At 37.3% G+C, this 19,925-nt stretch overlaps 1 protein-coding gene across 4 annotated transcripts in view; it reads right to left on the bottom strand.

Annotated features, from left to right (window-relative positions):
- PLA2G4A (phospholipase A2 group IVA) overlaps positions 1 to 19,925 on the bottom strand; it is a 154,719-nt gene that overhangs the window by 8,174 nt on the left and 126,620 nt on the right. For all 4 annotated transcript variants that reach the window (XM_045811363.2, XM_045811364.2, XM_045811362.2 and 1 more), the window contains 3 exons: positions 12,814 to 12,998; positions 1,881 to 2,076; positions 303 to 460 (listed from right to left, as the gene is read on the bottom strand). In XM_045811363.2, coding sequence (XP_045667319.1) covers positions 303 to 460; positions 1,881 to 2,076; positions 12,814 to 12,998 — 539 coding nt within the window. The remainder of the gene's footprint in view (positions 1 to 302; positions 461 to 1,880; positions 2,077 to 12,813; positions 12,999 to 19,925) is intronic.

The following is a 19,925-nucleotide window of genomic DNA, read 5'->3' as shown; positions in this document are numbered from 1 at the left end:
TAATTTATTTTATCAGATGAGGAATACATTAGATACTTTGAGAAAAGAAGCTGAGTATTAACCAATCCTTCAATCAAATGATTGTATAAAATATGGGCTCCGCCAATTTAGAGGGATTAGTTTTTCTTATTTGTGAATTTTATAGGGCTCTTCTGGAGAGTAATAAAATAGTGTACAAAAAAATAAAATGGTACAATTTGGGTGGTATCATTCATAAGCCTTATTTTTATTTTTAATGCATTAGCTATGTTCATGTGAAACGGAAATATGTGACATTGTCAACGATGGCACGAGATACTTACATCAATGTTGTTCAGGGTATTGAAGTGCATGAGGTCATGCAGCCTTTTGAAAGCTTGATTTGGATATTGAAAATTGAAGGTCGAAAATGGTGATTCAGGGTCATCAAAAATATCAAAATCAGCTATTTCTTTCTCTTCTTTAGTTTCTCTTGGAACACCTAAATATTGGAAGAGTCTCAAATGGTGTGATTTTGAAAACAGTAGAGTATCTCTAAAACCCAAGAAAGAAAACATACAAATAGCTGTAAACATAACATTGGGTGCCCCCACTGGGGTCATGGGATCTGTAATACACACTGCTATGCTCCCGCCCATATGCCCTGGGTTGGGATATCCAGGTGTTCTGCCTGGGCAACTTGCAACTGCCGCATCTGCATCTTTCTACCCCATCCTGCAACAGGGAGAGGCTGCTTTGCTCCCTAGCAACAGGATGTAAATTCTGGTAAATAACACTCTGCCCCAGGCATCAGTCAACCAAAGACTCTAGGAAGTTAGGATATAAATATCCCAGTTCCCTTGTCTTTTGTGGTATGATTAGGAAGGATGTTTCTGGAGCATAGGTTCTATTCCATTTCCCAGACTTTCCCAACAGGATCAAGTCCTCCTCATGGAAGTTGACTTACTAACACATCTTTTGTTGTCTACCTTCCTTTATCACTTCTGGGGGAATCCAAACCAAAACATTATCTAATTGTGTTCATGCTGCAGGAATCCCCTGTGGAGTCTCTCCTTGAGAATTAACAGGGATAGAAAATTCTCCAGGTTTCATGTACTCTACTGTTCTATAACTAAAAATGCCAGCAAATTCTTCCTTCCCTTTTTTTGAAGTATGACTTGAAATAACCTCCCTCCCTACTGACCCTGTCTTTGTCTTCTTCCTCATCTGGAAGATCACTTTCTTCTCCATCGTCCCATGTCAAATCTTCCATGACTATCTTTTATATCTTTCCTATCATCACTGCACTTTCTGGTCCAAGGGTAATATGATTTTTAGGGCTTGAGCATCCTGCCCGTCAATCTCTAGATCTCCTTTTGTTAATCCAGGATATTGAATAGTCTATAGACTCTGGATGTAGTCAAACAGGACACCTGTGCCTTGAACTTGATTCTCTTTTTCTATGAAACATAACAAAGCAACCTGAAATTATTATCTATGCTGTACTGCTGGATTATATTAATCTTGTGGTCACTTAAAGTTCCTAGAGTTTTTGCACGATTTGTTCTGAAACAAGGGCTCCCTTGCAAGGGTAATTTTCAGAATATTTAATAATCCCTATGACAAGGGCTCCAATCAATCAGAGCAAACATAAGCCCAGGTTTTGGAGTAAAGCCCCAGAGATTTTTATTGAGTTAGTTGCTCATGCATCAGTTTCTGAATTATGGAGAACTCAGGGAATCTTGGAGTAAGAAAGAGGGGAAGTGCTCGAGGTCTCAGGACAGTAGCTATTTATCAAGGTAAGGGAAGCATTCAAAACTGTAGTAGCTAGTACAGCAAGTGCTGTTATAAACCCACTTAATATCAGTCTTGCTCCTTTACCAGATTTCTACTTTACAGAATATAATTTATTCCCCACGTACCTGGAGCCTTGTACTTTCTGAAGTTGATATTGGCCAGAACAAAGTGGATGATAGTTGGGCAATCTTTCTCCGTATCAGGATTCTTGGGTTTAAAGACATAGCACTCCTTCAGTCCTTCTCGATCAAACACTTGAGGATCAATCTTTGGAAACGGGAGCTTGTTCATCTTGGCCCACTTTTCTGCAAGTAGAAGTTCCTATGGAGGAGAGGCAAAGAGGCATTTGGGAATTTTCAGTTTTCATTTATTCAGTTGGTTTGGCCATCATTCAATATTCATCAGGTGTTAACTGTGTGCTAGCAATGTGCTCCTTGCTAAGATGAATAATGACCCTGTTCTCCAGAAGCTCATTAATCTTAAAAAAATTTATAAAAGCACCCTATAAACAAACTCACTATTATGTTAAATCTTGGCATAGGAGGCATGTGAAAATTTACTGATGAACTGAACTGAATGAAATTATAGTGATATAATTGTTATAGGGAAAAAAACACATTAGGGCTTTGGTTATTTATAAGCCATGTGAACATTTTTTAACCCTTCAGAGTCAAAGAATGATGAAACAAAATGAGGAATACTCCAGTACTGAATTTTCACCTGTACCTTCTTAACACGACCAATTAAAATTAGTAAATTTTATGCATACAAACATATTTGAGTTACCCTGTTTTTTTGTTTTTTGTTTTTTTTTTTGCTTCTGTTTATAAAAAGAATTTAACTTCTGGACTCAGAATGTTATATGTGTAGTGGCCAGGAATGGGCCAGACAGGGAAACCAAGAGTTTAGTAAATGGGCATGGCAGATTGTGTGATGGTTTCCACATATGGGCTCCCTTCCTGGTAAGAGAATTATACATCCCCACCAGAATGAGAAGACACCTAGACAGAACGACGGCAGGTGATTTGTAGCTGCTGATGTGAAACGTGACCAAGAAATACACATTTGTTGTTGGCCACGGAGATTTTAGGTTTGTTTCTGCATCAAGGCTGACTAATGCAGTGGGTAAGCACACACACACAGTATTAGATTTAAACAAGAAAGCATAAGTCAATATGGAGAGGTGCTGTAAATACAGCTTATTTTTATTTATTATATAGCTTAAGGGGTAGTAGGAAAAATAAGAAGCAGACTCTCAGTGGTAAAAAAGCAGACTCCAGGGCCTGATTGCCTGAGTTCAAATGCAAGCTGTGGGACCACGGGCATGTTTCCTAATGTCTCCACACTCAATAGCCTCAACTGTAAAGTGAGTATGATAATAATAATATATATCTCATGACTGCCATTAGAATAACAAAATGCCTGTACAGTATTTAGAATGGTGCAGGACGCCTATCACTTGCTATACAGAAGTTGGATAAATAAATGTCAATAAAGAGAGGAAAAGAGGTGGAAGGGGAAAAGTAAGGAAAGAAAAGGAAAAAGGAAGAGAAACAGGTACAGAGAAATTCCCAAAGAGACGAGGTTTTATACAATCTTAAGTTATTTTAACTACTCTTTGTCATCACGTCGATTTATTCAATGATAACCATTAGCTGCAAATCAAAGCTCAGTGCTAGGAGATGGGGAGTTCACAGTGAGTGAAACTCTTGTCATTATGGGATTTATAGCCTGGTGAGTGAGAGATAATAATCAAAAAACTCCTTAGGCTTAAAGCCATAGTAAATGCTATGCAAAAAGTATTCACCATGAGATTTGCAGTATATGTGGACTGTTTCCTCAGAGTGTGCATTAATTCATTCAACAATTATTATTGAACACCTGGTATGTTCTAGGCATAACTCGGCTGTCTTTGAATCCTTGAAGATCGTAAATCGACGGGAAAGATAAATAATAGATATTATAGTACAGTAGAGGCAGAGGATGTGATAGACGGTTCATGCCTGGCCTATGCAGTCTGAAAGGCCCACCTCAAACACAGACACCTTGATTTGCTAGCTGGGTGGTCTGAGACACACTGTGTAGCCACCACAAGTCAACAGGGAAGAAATTTTGTGGTGTGTATGTAGTGATATTCCCCTAATGGCACCATGGGAATCATAAGAGCCAGTCAACCAACCAACTAACCAAACAGGGACCAGGTTGTTCACTATCCCTGAAATAGTAGGCTCCCAACCCCATTTCACCTACATTCCACCTGTTTCTTATTTTCAGCAACTCATCTTCTATCACTGTATGTAAAGTTAACACCATTATCTTCCTCAGGATTGCTATGGGGATTAAATGAGATAACGTATTTTTAAAAATTCAGTAATTTATATTCAACAATATAATTTATGTTAAATATATTTAACATATAATTTATATGTTAAATATTTGTATTTATATTTAAGATAGCACCTTAAACTTAAAGAAAAATATACATTGAACTTTCACTGTTCTTGATGCTTCTGGAATGTTGTGAATTTTAAGTTGATCAATTCTCAATGCCACTGAAAAGAAAAATCTGGGAGAACAAAGGATTTAAGGTATATTAAAGCACTTGTTCCATAAACTAATAGGCAAAATATGATATTTTACTGAAAATTCCATATATATATAAATTCTAGTTTGAAATTTGAGGAAACTTTTATCACTAGCTCCTTTTTTACCCCCTGGTCAGTTGAATTATTCAGTTTATTTCTTGTCTGGCACTTTCACAATTATTCATTCAAGATTATTCAACACCAAAATAAAACCAAAAGTTCATACTGTGGATCAATTGCGTGAGAATGAAGCAAAAAAAGAGCTTTCTAGTGTTTACAAACATGACTCAGGATGACTAACGATGTGTGGATGTGTGGAGAAAGAGGAAAAGGGAACTTCGTGAGGTAAAAGACCAAGCTATTTTTAGATAGAGATTTCATGCTGGAATCAGGAAGCGATTGAAACTTTCCCTTTCCTGATATGATCCTTCTGTGGAAAAGGTTAAAAATGGATGACTATAGAGACGGTGATTACAGGATGGAAAAAACGACCTCCTTTCTGATGTCTCGTTTCTCTGTTTGTAAAGACTGAGAAACAATGACCCAGACTATGACTAGAGCAGACGAGTTGGAAAGGGGTATTTTAGAAGAATGCCATGAGCAAGAACATTGCTGCTTCGTAAAGTATGGCAATATGCCAGAACTATTTTCTATCATAAGTATCCATTTTGGTTGTTGGACACCTCATATACTTCAGATTTCCATAGACTAATTCATGGTAAATTTACATAGTACTAAAATGATTTTCTGTGGAAATAAAAATTTGATAGTACCCTTCAAAGCAATACTTTGTAAGATATACTCATTTTTGAGTACTAAGACACTGTGAAGGATAAGAAAAACAGTCTAAATAACACAGAAATATATTCAAACTATAGTGTGAGTGGCATATATATGCCATTTTATTTATTTTTATATATGGATAAATATATATTTATATGTTTTTAAATATATAAATACTTATATATAATAAACTAGCTTTTCTCAAGAGGAAATGAACTTTTTCTCTGCACACACCTAGGATATGTGCTTTCTATGATGTTTCTCAATATTTAAAATCTATTTTTGGATTGGGAAGAGGTAGAAGTATAAATATGCATATAAATATGTAAATAAATTGAATCTTAAGTGATTGAAGCGAGTAATAGAAGACACAATGGCTAGAAACTACAATTTAGAATTCAATATTTTGTGGGTATGGTCATCAGCCCTTCCAATAAAAAGCATGCTGGTATTAGGATCCAAGAACTTTATAATGCAACAGGGGTGAAAATAATTTTGTATATTTAATAATGTGTAGAATTTACATAGCACTTTATATTTCTCGTTAGTTCTTCACTAAGATGTTACTATACCTTCACAAAAATATGTAGAGAACTTAATGTTGGGTATATCTACTCATCAGAAGGCATCTGATCCTTAATGACCAATACACACGTAGCTGGTTCAGTGGGGGCTCTCAAAAAGATAAGTCCATGCTCTTACCCCCCTACCCAGTCCAAGGACATATGAATGTGACCTCATCTGGAAGAGGGGTTTTTGCAAATGTAATTAAGCTGAGGGTCTGAAGATGAGATTGTCATGGGTTATCTGGGTGGGCCATAAATCCAATGACAACTGTCCACGTAAGAAGACACATGCACAGAGGAGAGGCCATATGGAGCCAGAGGCTGACACTGGAGTTTGTAGCCACAAGCCAAGGAAAGCCCGGAGCTGCCAGAAGCTGGAAAAGGCAAGGACAGAGCCTTCGCAGGGAATGTGACCCAGAGGAAGCCTTGATTTCAATTTCTGGCCTCCAGAACTATGAGAGAATCCATTTCCGTTGTTTTAAGCCACCCCATTTGTGGTAATTTGTGATGGCAGCCCTTGGAAACTAATATTTGAGGTAAATCTATAAATGCTACATTTAACAGGCAGTTCCCTTTATCAGCCATAGTGGATCACTGCCCGGAAAGCTAACACTCGGACCAGTTCGGCCATGATGGTGCGACGAATCGAAATACAAGTCAGAAGTAAATCATACAGCAGAGGCTCTAACACAAGGATCATGCCATAATGTTAACAAATAAATCAGGTTAGTGTGGGAAAATACAATTTTTTTTCTGGTGTGTGTGTGTGTGTGTGTGTGTGTTTGACAGAATTTTGGCCTTGAGTGAAAAACTGAAAGATGAAGTCAATTTAAATACATTATTTCCATCATTTATGAAGATTGACTCATCTCCAATTTTCCTTCCTTCCCTCCTCTTCTTTGCCTTCCCTCCGTGCCTCCTTCTCTCCTTTTCTCCTTCCTTTTCTTTTGAAGAAAATGAACCCATTGTTCTGGTTTCTGCTCATTAAGCATTTAAAAGGGCACTGAAAAACTGAGTTAGATTTATGTCCAATATATGGCAACATAATATAAAATAACATTATTTATGGCATAATAACTCTAATCTAGTACTCTCTATAAAATTTAGTAAGGCCAACAAACAAACCCCAAAACTCCAGTGGTAAACTCTGAATTTTCCTATACTCCTTGCTTGCTCCTCACCGGAGCCAAAGCTTTCTTAAAAATGTTTTTTTCTAAAATCACAGTCTGTTTCTTTTGCAGACTTGAATAGGAAGACCCTGGCTTATTTTCATGACCAACATTAAAGACAAATGCTATTAGAATTCTCCTTGGATGGACTCTAATGGCGAAATAAATTTGCACGGCATATACCTAAGCGATTAAAGGGTTAATAAGAAGAAACCTGACAAAATGAAACATAGAGCTGCTTTTCTTAAATCAATTAAAAAGAATATTATTTAGAATCATGAGGCTCTTTATATCCAGACTACTATAAGGTGTGTGCCTACAAACCTAAAAAAAAACCCCATATCAAAAAAGCAAACAAAACAAAACAAAAAACCCCTCCGGTATTACTGACAGTGACATCATCAGTTTCCAAGACCAGTTACAACAAGATATATTAAAAACTGTGATTGCCGCTATCAAAAGCCGTGATATCTATCATTCATATCTCCCTGACAAAATCTGAGATGTAATTATTCTTATGAAATGCTTAGATCAATAATTGTGGAATAAAATTTATGGTTTTATTTTTTCGTCCAGCATTTTTGCTCTGTTCTTTTATTACCAATGGCATTCATATTTCAGTTTCAAAAACACAAAGTTATTCACTAGTTAATCGACTTAGTAAAATCCTGTTATTACACTGGAGCTTCTCCTCTCCTATCGAAAAGCTTCATGTAGATTCCTCATCAATTTTTAAAACTTGCTATATTATATCTAAAATTAGTATCCTAAAAACAAAGAAAAATTAAAATAAGCGTCCCACTTCAACATTAGTATTTTTTTTTATCAATTTAAAAACTATATTTAGGGGGTGCCTGGGCACCTGGGTGGCTCAGTCGGTTAAATGTCCAACTCTTGATTTCGGCTCAGGTCATGGTCTTAGGGTTGTGAGATCGAACCCCACGTCCAGCTCCGTGCTGGGCATGGAGCCTGCTTAAGATTCTCTCTGTCTCTGTCCCTCTCTGTCCCTCTGCCCCTTCTCTCTCTCTCTAGAAAAAAAAAATTATATTTGGGTAATCTTTTAGATCCATAAAGAAATACATATTTTATAATGACAATCGTAACACTCGCTAGTTAAAATCATTTTCAATGTTCCAAAAGAGCCTGAAAAATTCATTTTGTTCACTTTGAATCTCCTGACATTCATTTTTTTTTTTTAAAGATTTTATTTATTTATTTGACTGAGATAGAGACAGCCAGCGAGAGAGGGAACACAAGCAGGGGGAGTGGGAGAGGAAGAAACAGGCTCTCAGCGGAGGAGCCTGATGTGGGGCTCGATCCCAGAACGCCGGGATCACGCTCTGAGCCGAAGGCAGATGCTTAACCGCTGTGCCACCCAGGCGCCCCTTGACGTTCATTTTTTGGGGGAAAAAAGTAATATATAATATATTGCAATTTCCTTTATATCAGTCTCTGAAAATACTGTTGCCAGAGTGATGGGTTTTATGTGATCCTAAACCAATAATAAAAGGAAATATATACATATGGGGGAGAGGGGTGAGATGAAAGGAACTGACTAAGTAATTCTAAAGCACATCTATGAGAATGCATAGCGGAAATGTCTACAGAATTTGTAACTCTCTATATATGGAGTGATTGTAGACTCTAAGATGGTCAACATATAATAAAGCTATAGCTATTAAAATACAGTGTGGTATTGAGAAAAGAATTGTCAGATTGTCAGATGAAGCAATGGAATACAGCAGATTAAACACAAAACAGATCCAGGCATTCTACACTAGGAATATAGTAACGGGATAAAGGAAGCATCACAAATAATGTTTAAAAAGTCTTTGAGGGATTATGTTATTATACACCCAATACATTGAAAAATATTAATGAGTTAGACTATTTTAAAGTATCATAAAAAGGAAAATATCAATCTGTATGCAACTGATCTTGTTAAATATGAATTTTAAGAATAAAACCAGTGAAAGAAGTATCTACATAAATACTGAAAATGTTAAAGTCATCAGAAATAAAAATGCCAATACAAATGACTCATTAGATCATATTCGCAAAAATAAGACAAACTTTAATATCCTTAAGATATAAAATAACACTTAATGAATGGCAGCAATACTAAAAATCCAATTAAAAGTAGTTTAAAAACATCAGTATACGCTAACCATGACAAACTATTTACTCTCACAAACAAAGGGAAAAAATTGAAGCAAAACATGCTTCTCCTTCTTTCTGTCATATTGTAAATTTTTTTAACTTTTTTTGGGGGATGATTTTATTTATTTATTTGAGAGAGAGACAGAGAGCACAAGTCGGGGGGGGGGAGGGAGGGAGAGAAGCGGGCTCTCTGCTTTGATGCAGGGCTCGATCCCAGGACCCTGAGATCGTAACCTCAGCCGAAGGCAGACGCTTAACCAACTGAGCCACCCAGGTGCCCCTTAACTTTGTTTTTAATATTTTTCAGCCAACAAAGCCATGTAAAACAAGGACTAGCATATACAATCTGATATAGTAATGTAAATTGGTGTGACTTTCTGAGAAAGAAATCTGAAAATATTTATTAAAAGTCTTAAACTAATACATATCTAAGAAGCCAACCTCGGCAATTAATAAAATGTGCGATTAAAGATTCATGTGCCAGGATAATCACTAGAGAGAAAGTGACAAGATAGCAATAATCTGAAAGTGGAAAACAGAGCATTGTTAAAAAATCCTTGCATATTCACATACAGAGATACCATGCTGTGTTTATAATTATGTTTAAAAAAATATTTAACAGCATGGGAAAATGCTCATGATATAATTTTAAGTAGAAAGAAGTAGAATGCAAAGCAATATGATCCTGGTGTACACACACACACACACACACGCACGCACACACACACACACAGAAAAAAGACTAAAGGAAAACAGTAAAATAGCAGCTATTGTCTATGAATAACAGAAATGATATATATTCTAAATGTCCAAATTTTTTACAGTAAGTATATATTCTTCTTAATTAGAAACAATGAATCCAAGTCCAACTTCAACAAAGTACAATGGTTCTTTTTAGAGGTACAGAGTGATATCCTCAAACCTTCCCAACATTAACTCATGAGGTAGTAGAGCTGTGATTCATATGTAGAAGGATGGCTTTGACCTTTATACTCCCATTGGTGAAATGAATAATCCAGTGTCTTCCACCTCCAGAACTAGCTTCTAAGCTATCATCGTAGAGTCATCCATCAGAGCTCACCTCCCCACTGCGGCTCACGGGTCATCAAATCCTGCTCTTGGCTTTCTCAATCACCCATTCTATACAGTACTTCATTATCCTATGCTTGGATTACAGTAAATCCCTCTTTTTAAAAAAATGTCTTCATTTTAAAAAAAATTGCGGGGCTTGAACTCACGACCTAGAAATGAGAACCTGAGCTGAGATCAAGAGTCGGACACTTAACTGACTGAGCCACCCAGGCGCCCTGTAGTAAATTCCTCTTAATTTGAATCTTTTGCTCTTCATCTCCAATTCATCCTACTTGCCACCATGGAATTAATCATCCTAAAATTCCAATTTCATGAAGTCGTTTGTCAGCTGCAAACTCTTCACTGATTCTCTATTTCCCATCATCCAGGCCTAAAGCCCTCCTAAAGGGAGCCTAATATTTATCACTTCTAATCAGATCACTCCATCTCCTCCGATGTGCTCAACTGCCATCTCTGTGCCATTTTCATCCTGTTCTATTTATTTCCCTGCTCATCTACTCCAGGACACACCAATCTAGTCTTATATGGATCTCCCATAACACACATGCTTATATAAAGCCAAATAACTAACAGTAAGTTGCTCATTTTCCTTCCAATGACTCTTGTGAATAAAAGTCTTTTCCCCAAGAAAGCTAAAATGTTCTGGAGATCAAGAACCACGGTTTATCATTAACTGCTGCACACAGCGCACACACAGAAAAAAATACATGTACAACACGTTCAAAGGAGGCATCTAGTAAAAGGGAAAGATCATTAGATTGTCATTCTGGAGCCTTGGAATCTGGTCCAGCTTGACCACTACTTAACCAGCACTTTCCCAGCCAGGTCCTGGGCTATGTTCTGTTCACCTGTTATCTTATTTAATTTGTTGATGTGATGAAATTGCTCATCTCACCAACCCTTGTTTTCTTGTCAGAATACCAGTAACTGCCTCAAAAAAAAAAAAATCAAATGTGAAAGTGTTTTTAAAAAGTGAGACTTTATATATATCAAAGAGTTGTTATGATAGCCACTGTTAGTCTTGAGAGCAGTTTCATCATAGCATGACAGGAAGGAAAGCAAATGTCAGAGGACCTGGGTTATTACTGACTTCCTGGTTGACCTGGGTTATCACTGGCCCTTCCTGGTTGACCTGGGTTATCACTGACTTCCTGGTCAACCTGGTTATCACTGACTCTTCCTGGTTGGGAGATCATGGACTATGTCACTTAACTCTATGAATTTCCATGTCTTAATCGATGAAATGGGGATAATAACTCCATCACTCTCACAGAATTTCATTCATTGACTCACAAAAAATGACCTACTCACACTTTGGCCGGCACTTATAATACAATTAGAACCAAATGATTAAAACAAAACATACATTCAAAATTGTGTCCTAGTTCCCAAGGAGTTCACAGACAGTGGAAGATATTGTAAACAAATACGGACACTACACCATGAAAACTGCCATATTTAGAAGAATCTACTAAGTCCTTTGTACTGAAACTCTATCTGCGAAGGTCAAGAAAGATAACACTTGAGATGTGTCTAAAGAAATTTTGAGGTGTTCCAGGTGGAAGGAAGAGTAACGTTCATGGTCTCACTTGGGTGAGGCCACAGTGCTGCTAAGCAATATATGTTGCCTGTTCAGAACTTTTTCTCATTTCTTCAGAGGCAGACTTTTATTCTCCCCGGGATCCTGGCTCTACCACCTCCACCCTCTCACCCTTAAGAGATACCACTGAATTCTAATTCCTACAAAAGTGAGAAGTCATCAGATGAGTACTTTCCTAACTTCCCCTCTCCATGCCTAACAGTGACCTTCCATCCACAGCCATTATCTTCTCCCTCCCCTCTTGCCCCAATATCGATGTTTCTATATCACTCTCCACCTGTATTTTTGTATCTCCTTTGCACTCCTTACCCATGGAACCTTCCGAGGGCTGTGACCCTATCACATATGTCATCTCTCCGTTCTCCAATAGCATCTTCATTAATGACTCCCAGCCATCAGCATTTAAACACATTCAAGTCTCTTTTATTAACAAACCACCTCTCCATATACATAGTTTTCCTGCTTCCCACCTCTTGCAGATATAGCGCATCTCCTTCTTCCCTGGACAGTCTACAGGATTATCTCCATTTTCTTATCTTCCACTCCTTCAAATCACCACAATATGATTTCTGCCCTCACAATGTTATTGAAACTGCCTTTGTCCCATTCACCATAGACTTCCTTGTTGTTAAGTATCTTCAACTGGTTTTCACAACACTGTATACTTCCTTGATTTTTGTTATTTTCCCCTGATAATTGCTGTCAAATCTTCAAAATAGTATTTCATGTCCTCTTCTCTGAGTATAACTTCCCATGCATGGTTTTAATTATCTTTTACTTGCTAACATCCAAATCTCAGCCTAATTTCCTTGAACTTCAGATAGGTTGCATAATTCTTGTTCTGCTTAAGACTGTGAGCTTTAATGTAGGCCATGGGGAATCATTTACAAGTTTCCTCTTTCTCTTTTTTTCTCTTTTTCTTTTTACGAGTTTCTTTAAGAAGGGGAGGGATTGAATCACATCTGTGTTTTTAAAATACGACTCACAGTAATGTAGAAAAATAGGCTCAAGAGATAAGAAATTGGAGGGAAGAAGACTGAGATATCTACAAGGCGTGCAAAAGAACATGCTAGATAATGGAATGCTATATAAATTCTCCTTACCTTGAATGGAGGACTAGAGTCACTTGGACGTGCAGAAAAGTCAAAGGAGATAATGAGATCAACTCCCCTCTGAGGTCTCAGGATCAAGGGGTACGGCAGGTTAAACGTGAGGCCACTGTCCACGACATGAATCTTTTTACTTTTGACATCCAGAGGCTCATATATTTGCTCAAACTCGTCAGGATCTTTAAAAAGGAAAGAAACAAAAGAATGAATTCAGTGACCATTTAACATTATTTAGAACATAAAAATATTTTTAATGTAAATTTGTGAGTAGAATTTCATATGGTTAGGCCCTCAGGCTGTGAAGACAAACATAACTGGGCATGAGTCCTGCTTTAGCAATGGCGAATGAATTATTGTCTTTAACTCATAGTTTCCACATCTGTACTTTCAGGGTAAAAGATCAAGAAAGGGTGCTATGAGGATTAAGTGGGACAACGCATGGAAAATACTTAGATCAGGCCCCGACATTAACTCTAAGCTGCGATTTGGATTTGTTTAGCCGTATTACTTCACTTTACCTAGGTCTTTACTGGCTTAAAAACATTTCCTCATTATTTTGTTTTAAGTTGTAACAGACATGTGAGGTAGATGATATCTATAAATGAAGGATGAAATAAATTCATCTCTATGGTGACAGAACTGGGGAGTGGAGGAGTCTGAATGGATCCCACACTGCATCTCCCGAGGTGATGGGAGTCCAAGGAAATACTCAGCCAACACTTCAGCAGACGTGTATTGTCTGCTACTATTTGGGCTCTATTCTAGATGCTGAACAAGATGCAAACTCTGCTCTAACAGAGCACATGACTGGCAAATCAGTAAACACATGGTTCAGGCAGTATTAAACGCATTGTAGAAAATGATAGAGGGCCATGTAATAGAGAGTAACTTCAGCTGGATAATCAGGAGAGACCTTTTTGAGAAGAAGACCTTGAGCTGAGACCAGAGTAATAATATAGAACTGGCCAACCAAAGATTTGGGGGGATATTTTTTTCCAGGGAGAGGAAAGAGCCAGAGCAAAGGCCCTGAGGCAGAATCAGACTTGGTATGTCTGAGAAACAGCAAGAAGCCCAGTGTGGTTCCAGTATTGGAGGAGAGTAGAATGAGGGGACAAGGGGATCTGAGAGAAAGCAGGGTCTAGAAGTCATTTATGTTTTAATACAAAATAGTAACATGCTCCTCTTCACATTTATGTGTGGTGCCCCTCATTCACTTCCCAGGAAAGACAGATGTGATCAGAATGGAACTGTTTTGAGCTGAATGAAATAACATGCAATTGTTTTGGTCTGTCTCCTTGTCCTCACACATGTTCCGTTAAGAAGAAGGCTGGAAAGTTCAAGAACAGAGTGAAGATGTTCATACTAGACATGCATGATGATCTCTGAGAAAGCTAGTAACTTCTATTTGGCAAGCCTTTTCACAGAGGCAGTAATAAAAACTAGAGGGTCAGACTGACTTGTGTTTATAGAACCCCCTATATTAACTATAAGATAGTTAATACCTATTTTCCAGGAAAACGTTCAGCATACGGTGAGAACCCACAGCGTATTCGTTTCCTCCATATATTTCTTTTTTTTTTTTTTAAAGATTGTATTTATTTATTTGACAGAAAGAGAGACAGCCAGCGAGAGAGGGAACATAGGCGGGGGGGTGGGGAGAGGAAGAAGCAGGCTTCCAGCGGAGGAGCCTGATGTGGGGCTCGATCCCAGGACTCCGGGATTACACCCTGAGCCAAAGGCAGACGTTTAACGACTGAGCCACCCAGATGCCCTGTTTCCTCCATATATTTCTAAATAAGAATGATACTGATTATAATCCTCTCATGGTGAATTTTATCATTACGTTTTAAGAGCAAGGGATCCCAAAGGAAGGCAGATCTTTAAATTCTTCGTGTCCCATTAAACTCATACTCCTCCTTATTAAAATTGGAAAAGCACCAATGAAACAATTAGGCTTGACATTTATTCAATGTGAATCGAAACAGTTCTAGATTTGGGCTTAGTTACTTAAAATGTTATTATCCTTTCAGTTTCTACAGTTAACAGGGAATCATGTGGTTTTTTTTTTCTCTCCTGTTTAGTAAAATTTCTCATCCCTAGAATACTGAATAACAAGTGAATGCTACAAACATAGACTAGTGTGTTTAGGAATGAAGAGGAAAAGAGTTTACAGCTGAGGTGATCTGTACTACCCAGAACTGGTAAATGAGAAAAGGTGTGACTGAATGGTCTTAAACAAAAAAACCCAAATATGCTAAAACAAAAACAAAACCACCCCCCCCCCAGCTACGGCGGGGAGTGGTTTAGACAAGAATAAGGTCATATGATTGAACATATGACTGAATAAAAAGATAGGCCAAGTTAAAAAAAAAAAAAGTCTTGCTATATCTGAGGTGAATGCGTAGGCCAAAAAGAAGAGAAAAGAGAAATTATTTGGTAAATAATCATCTCCAGGTTAACTCTCCTTTCTTTTCTTATCAAGCATGTGTGGATTGTAGTGACAAAGTACTTTGCTACCAGCCAAGATTCTAAATTTCCATCTATCACAGAAACTCGAACCTAAGAATTATAACATTGAAATACAGATATATTATCAAACACGATTTTAATATTTATTCCTCTGAAACGTTTATTGTTTAAAAATTACATATGTAAAAAAAAAGTTTAAAAAATAAAAAATTACCTGTGTAAACTTTTGAAAGGTGAACAATTGTGGGCCTTTGTCTTATATTAGTTTTTAAATATTTTACTAAGAAGCTGGACATTCATTATTTGGGTACTTTTATTTCTCCTAAAAGCAGTTTCATTTATTTTGAGTGTCTCGCATGTATTAGAAATTTCATCTACGAGATTGATCATCCTTCGAAGACTCTTAAAAAAGAGGTATTATTAGTGTCATTTTAAAGGTAAGGAAGCGGCGTCTGGGTGGCTCAGTCGTTAAGCGTCTGCCTTCGGCTCAGGGTGTGATCCCGGCGTTCTGGGATCGAGCCCCACATCAGGCTCCTCTGCTAGGAGCCTGCTTCTTCCTCTCCCACTCCCCCTGCTTGTGTTCCCTCTCTCACTGCCTGTCTCTCTCTCTCTGTCAAATAAATAAGTAAAATCTTAAAAAAAAAAAAAAAGAGGTCCAGTTTCACACAGTGATAGTCAGGATTCCAAGCCAGGCCCGGGCCTGAGCCGTCTGTACCGTGTGTCTGTGTTACTTCACTAAGTGGTGGGGGCCACAGAATGGAAAAGGTTTCAAATGGCTAACTTAAAAAGCAGCGATTACAATGTAGAGAGATTAACTACCCACGCAGCTATCGATCGTCAAAACCACATTAATATGTGTCTTTAATCACAAGTAAACACAAACATCTTAAAAACACATTAGTGGCAATATTTTTCACAATGCAGTGATTTTCCCTAATATAATAAAGTATAATGACAGTTCACAAATATTTTTCTTTGGCTTCCAACACTTAGTGCTTTTTTAAAATTTTAGCTAAAAGATTTACTGAAACAGACCACTTCTCTCTTATTCTGTTTGATATGCTCCTTCTCATCATGAAACTGGTAGTCTCCTTTCTTTCTCTTTTACATCCAAGATAACATCTGAGAGATATACCATGACGTGACCAATTTCCAGCTCTGGCACGCAGCTAAACACCATGGTTCCACCCTTCCAAATAAACTGACAGGAAGTAGTGTTTCTTAATTGTGTTGCAAACAACATAGTTTTGCAAGATATTAACAGATGTTCTATACACAAAATAAGAGTTTCATGATCAAATAGGTTTGAGAAATAGAAGGTCAACAGCTTAAAGTAACGGCTAATTATATTGTGTGTTTCCTGTCCCCTTACTATGCCTTGGGCTAACTGCCCTTTTTAATGAAGATGCTACTTAAAAAAAAAATGCCACTTAATTTTCACACGAAGTCTGTAAGATAGGTACCACTATTATTTCTATTTGGTAAGTAACCTTGGAGTAAATAGTGAAGACTGTTGCAAACTCGCTGCCCTATGGTTCCAGGTTCCATCGGGCTCAGGGGTGTTGGTTTTTAGGTTGGCTCTGTTTTTCTATCATTGTTTTAACTGAGGTTTATACTAAGTAACTGCTCAAGACCGTCCTGCTAATAAATGGCCTGGCCAGGATTCAAATGTAAGCCAGACTGCTTTTCAAGTACTGTCTTGGGGCACCGTAAGTAGGGCTGCTTAAATTCATTAGAGCAGCCCATCGCATTGTGAAGAGGGGGTAGAATTAGTTTTTCCAAATTTATTTGAATTTGAACCCAATTTATTGTACAATACCTACTAGAATGTCCGAGAGTTTGATAAATCCCACTATGGCAATATCCTCCCACAGTTTAAAACATACTTGGTTTCTAAACCTGTAAATGAGTTAAGCAGGTTCTTTGTGAGGTATGGAAATATGCCGTGTTTTATAATTATGTACCATCTCCTTAAAGCAGTTCAGCTATGGATAATTGAGATGCTCATTTTTTAAAAAAAGATTTATTTATTTATTTAGTTGACAGAGAGAGAGAGAGCGAGAGCACAAGCAGGGGGAGTGGGAGAGGGAGAACAGGTTCCCCGCTGAGCAGGGAGCCCGATGCGGGGCTCCATTCAGGACTCTGGGATCATGACCTGAGCCAAAGGCAGATGCTTAACTGACTGAGCCACCCAGGCGCCCCTGCAATGGTCATTTTATAAATACCTTACACAAATTCAATTTATGATGTACAAAAATGTTTGGATGCTTGTGTACTGAACTCTGGCCTAAATTAACACACGCCTCGATTTTTTATTCCAGATGGTATGTGTCACAGTAAGTAACATAAACAGAAAAGTAAACAGGAAAGAAGTCACATAAATAATGGACAGCTTCTCCGAAATTAGTTTTTAAAGGTATACAACTATTTTGAAGTAAACAAATGAGAGGCATTCCCTCATCTTATTATTTCTCTTATTTTCAAAAGATTGTCTACAAGGTGAAGTAACAGGCACAAAATGGCACTATTTTTTTCTCATCTGAGGTTGAGAGATTGTTTTAATTCTAAGACACTCAAATTTTAATCTGTACAAACAAAATCATCATAGGGTAAACTAAAATGTAAGATTTTCCTACACTAAAATGGAAGATTTTCCTAATATCTAGATAAGATAAAAATCTCTATTTCTTTTTTGCATGGGGAGAGTACAAAAATGAGAGAAATAACTTTAATGTTTTAATAAAATTATGGTATTTTTAACTGTATAATAAGTAGGGTTCTTAAAAAACATTATTTATTTATTTATTTATTGGGGGGAGAGAGAGAGAGTGAGCATGAGCGGAGGGAGGAGCAGGAGGAGAGGGAGAGAAGCAGACTCCCCACTGATTGCAGAACCTGCCGTGGGGTTTGACCCCACGACCCTGAGATCATGACCTGGCTCAGGTGCCCCTGTATAATAAACAGAAGTTCTAATGAAGACTTTATGAACCAAGATGATTACAGTTTATGATAAATGTTTTAATTTTTAGCTCCACACACGTGGCTAGTCTAAAACTTGGAAATAATCGGAGACAGACAGGGTGTACTTTAGTAAGGACCTGTCTGAGAGAGCACTAATCGATTTAATAAAACCAATCTAACACGCAGTCATTTTTAACAGCGTTAGTCTGTAAATTATGAATTTGAATGAACTCATCACTGACCTGACTAGATTCTTGACTAAAATCTATATGCCATACACATCTTTTTTTTCCAGCTGGATAAATACAGAGTGAGTGAAATAGAATCTTTATGAGATACAACATTCCAAAATAAAATTTAAAGTTCTTTGCAAATAGCATTAATTGAAAACAGTTTTTGGTTAACACATTCCAAAATACGTCAACAAAAGAATGTTTAGTTGATGTTACACCATATTTTGAGATGATTAAATTTTCTACTTCCTCCTTTTACTTTATGAGAACTGTCCGTGAGTCTTCTTTCAAAGGGCACCCAGTAAAGAAAGGAGTCAGATTAGGTGACATACAATGATATTCTCCAAGCACCACAGAGAGAAGTAAGGACTGTGTCTTCATTGACCCACAGTTCCATCAGAATCAGCGGTGCTGGGTGTCAGTTTTTCTCTACTTTTCTATTATTCTTAACTAAAATACATAAATCTTTCCATGAATCAAAACTTCAGGGAAAGGTCAAAAACTAATTTCAACTTTTATGAGGGCGAGGATTACAGTGTCTCACGGACGACTGGCTTCCTAGTACCAAACACGTTGCAAGTGCTCTGTAAATACTGTGTGAATGCACGAATAAACAAAAGAAACAAGGAAGATGAAAATGGAGAACAATTTGAAAACAGGTGAAAATAATGAAAGACACATTTCTTAAGGTTGCCAAATTTATCTACTAAAAATACAAGATGCTGTTAAATTTGAATTTCAGACACACGACAAATAATGTTTTAGTACAAGTAAGTCCTAAATGTTGCAAGGGCCACACTTACACCACGTATATATACATATATATATGGCTTGGAATTCAAATTTAACGAGGCCTGCCGCATTTGATCTAGGAAGCCGAAGACCTCTGAATCTACATAAAATATTGCAAAACCACCAGGGAGTTGTTAAAATGCGGAGTGCAGAATGCATGCTATGCAAACCACAGGAGCTATTCTGGGTAGCCCTATCAAACTAATAACACAAAACAGATGTAATGTAGTACACAGAAAGGAAACTTCCATTTGACATCAGCAAAACAATGACTAACAAAAACAAGGGCTGAGGGGAAGGGAGTCTAGCAGAAAGGAAAAGCTTCTGAGCAACGCTGAGGTCTGTGACCCCATGCTAGGTCAGCTGAGAAAACTGTAGGCAATGAGAATGACTTTCTTTGATCTTTCTTTTCTTTAGAGTAAAATAGCTCTAAAGATTCTTTCTAGCTCTAAATGACCTTTGAGACTAAGTTTTTTAATGGCTGTCATCATTCATCCATAAAGCCTAAGTTTCTAAGGAAGACACATTTAATGGGTATGATAATGGCAATAAGTATAATCATGGGCCACAAGACAAATGAGGTCACTGATTAATGGGCAAGGGTTTTTTTTTTTTTTTTTAATTTTGGATGAATTTTAAAATAGATATTGA

This window comes from Ursus americanus, chromosome 2, assembly GCF_024610735.1.
Source record: "Ursus americanus isolate L20-20 chromosome 2, mUrsAme1.1.p, whole genome shotgun sequence".
In the NCBI taxonomy this organism is placed as follows: Eukaryota; Metazoa; Chordata; class Mammalia; order Carnivora; family Ursidae; genus Ursus; species Ursus americanus.
The sequence above is the reverse complement of the archived record's forward strand: the minus strand, read 5'-3'. Positions and strand labels throughout refer to the sequence as shown.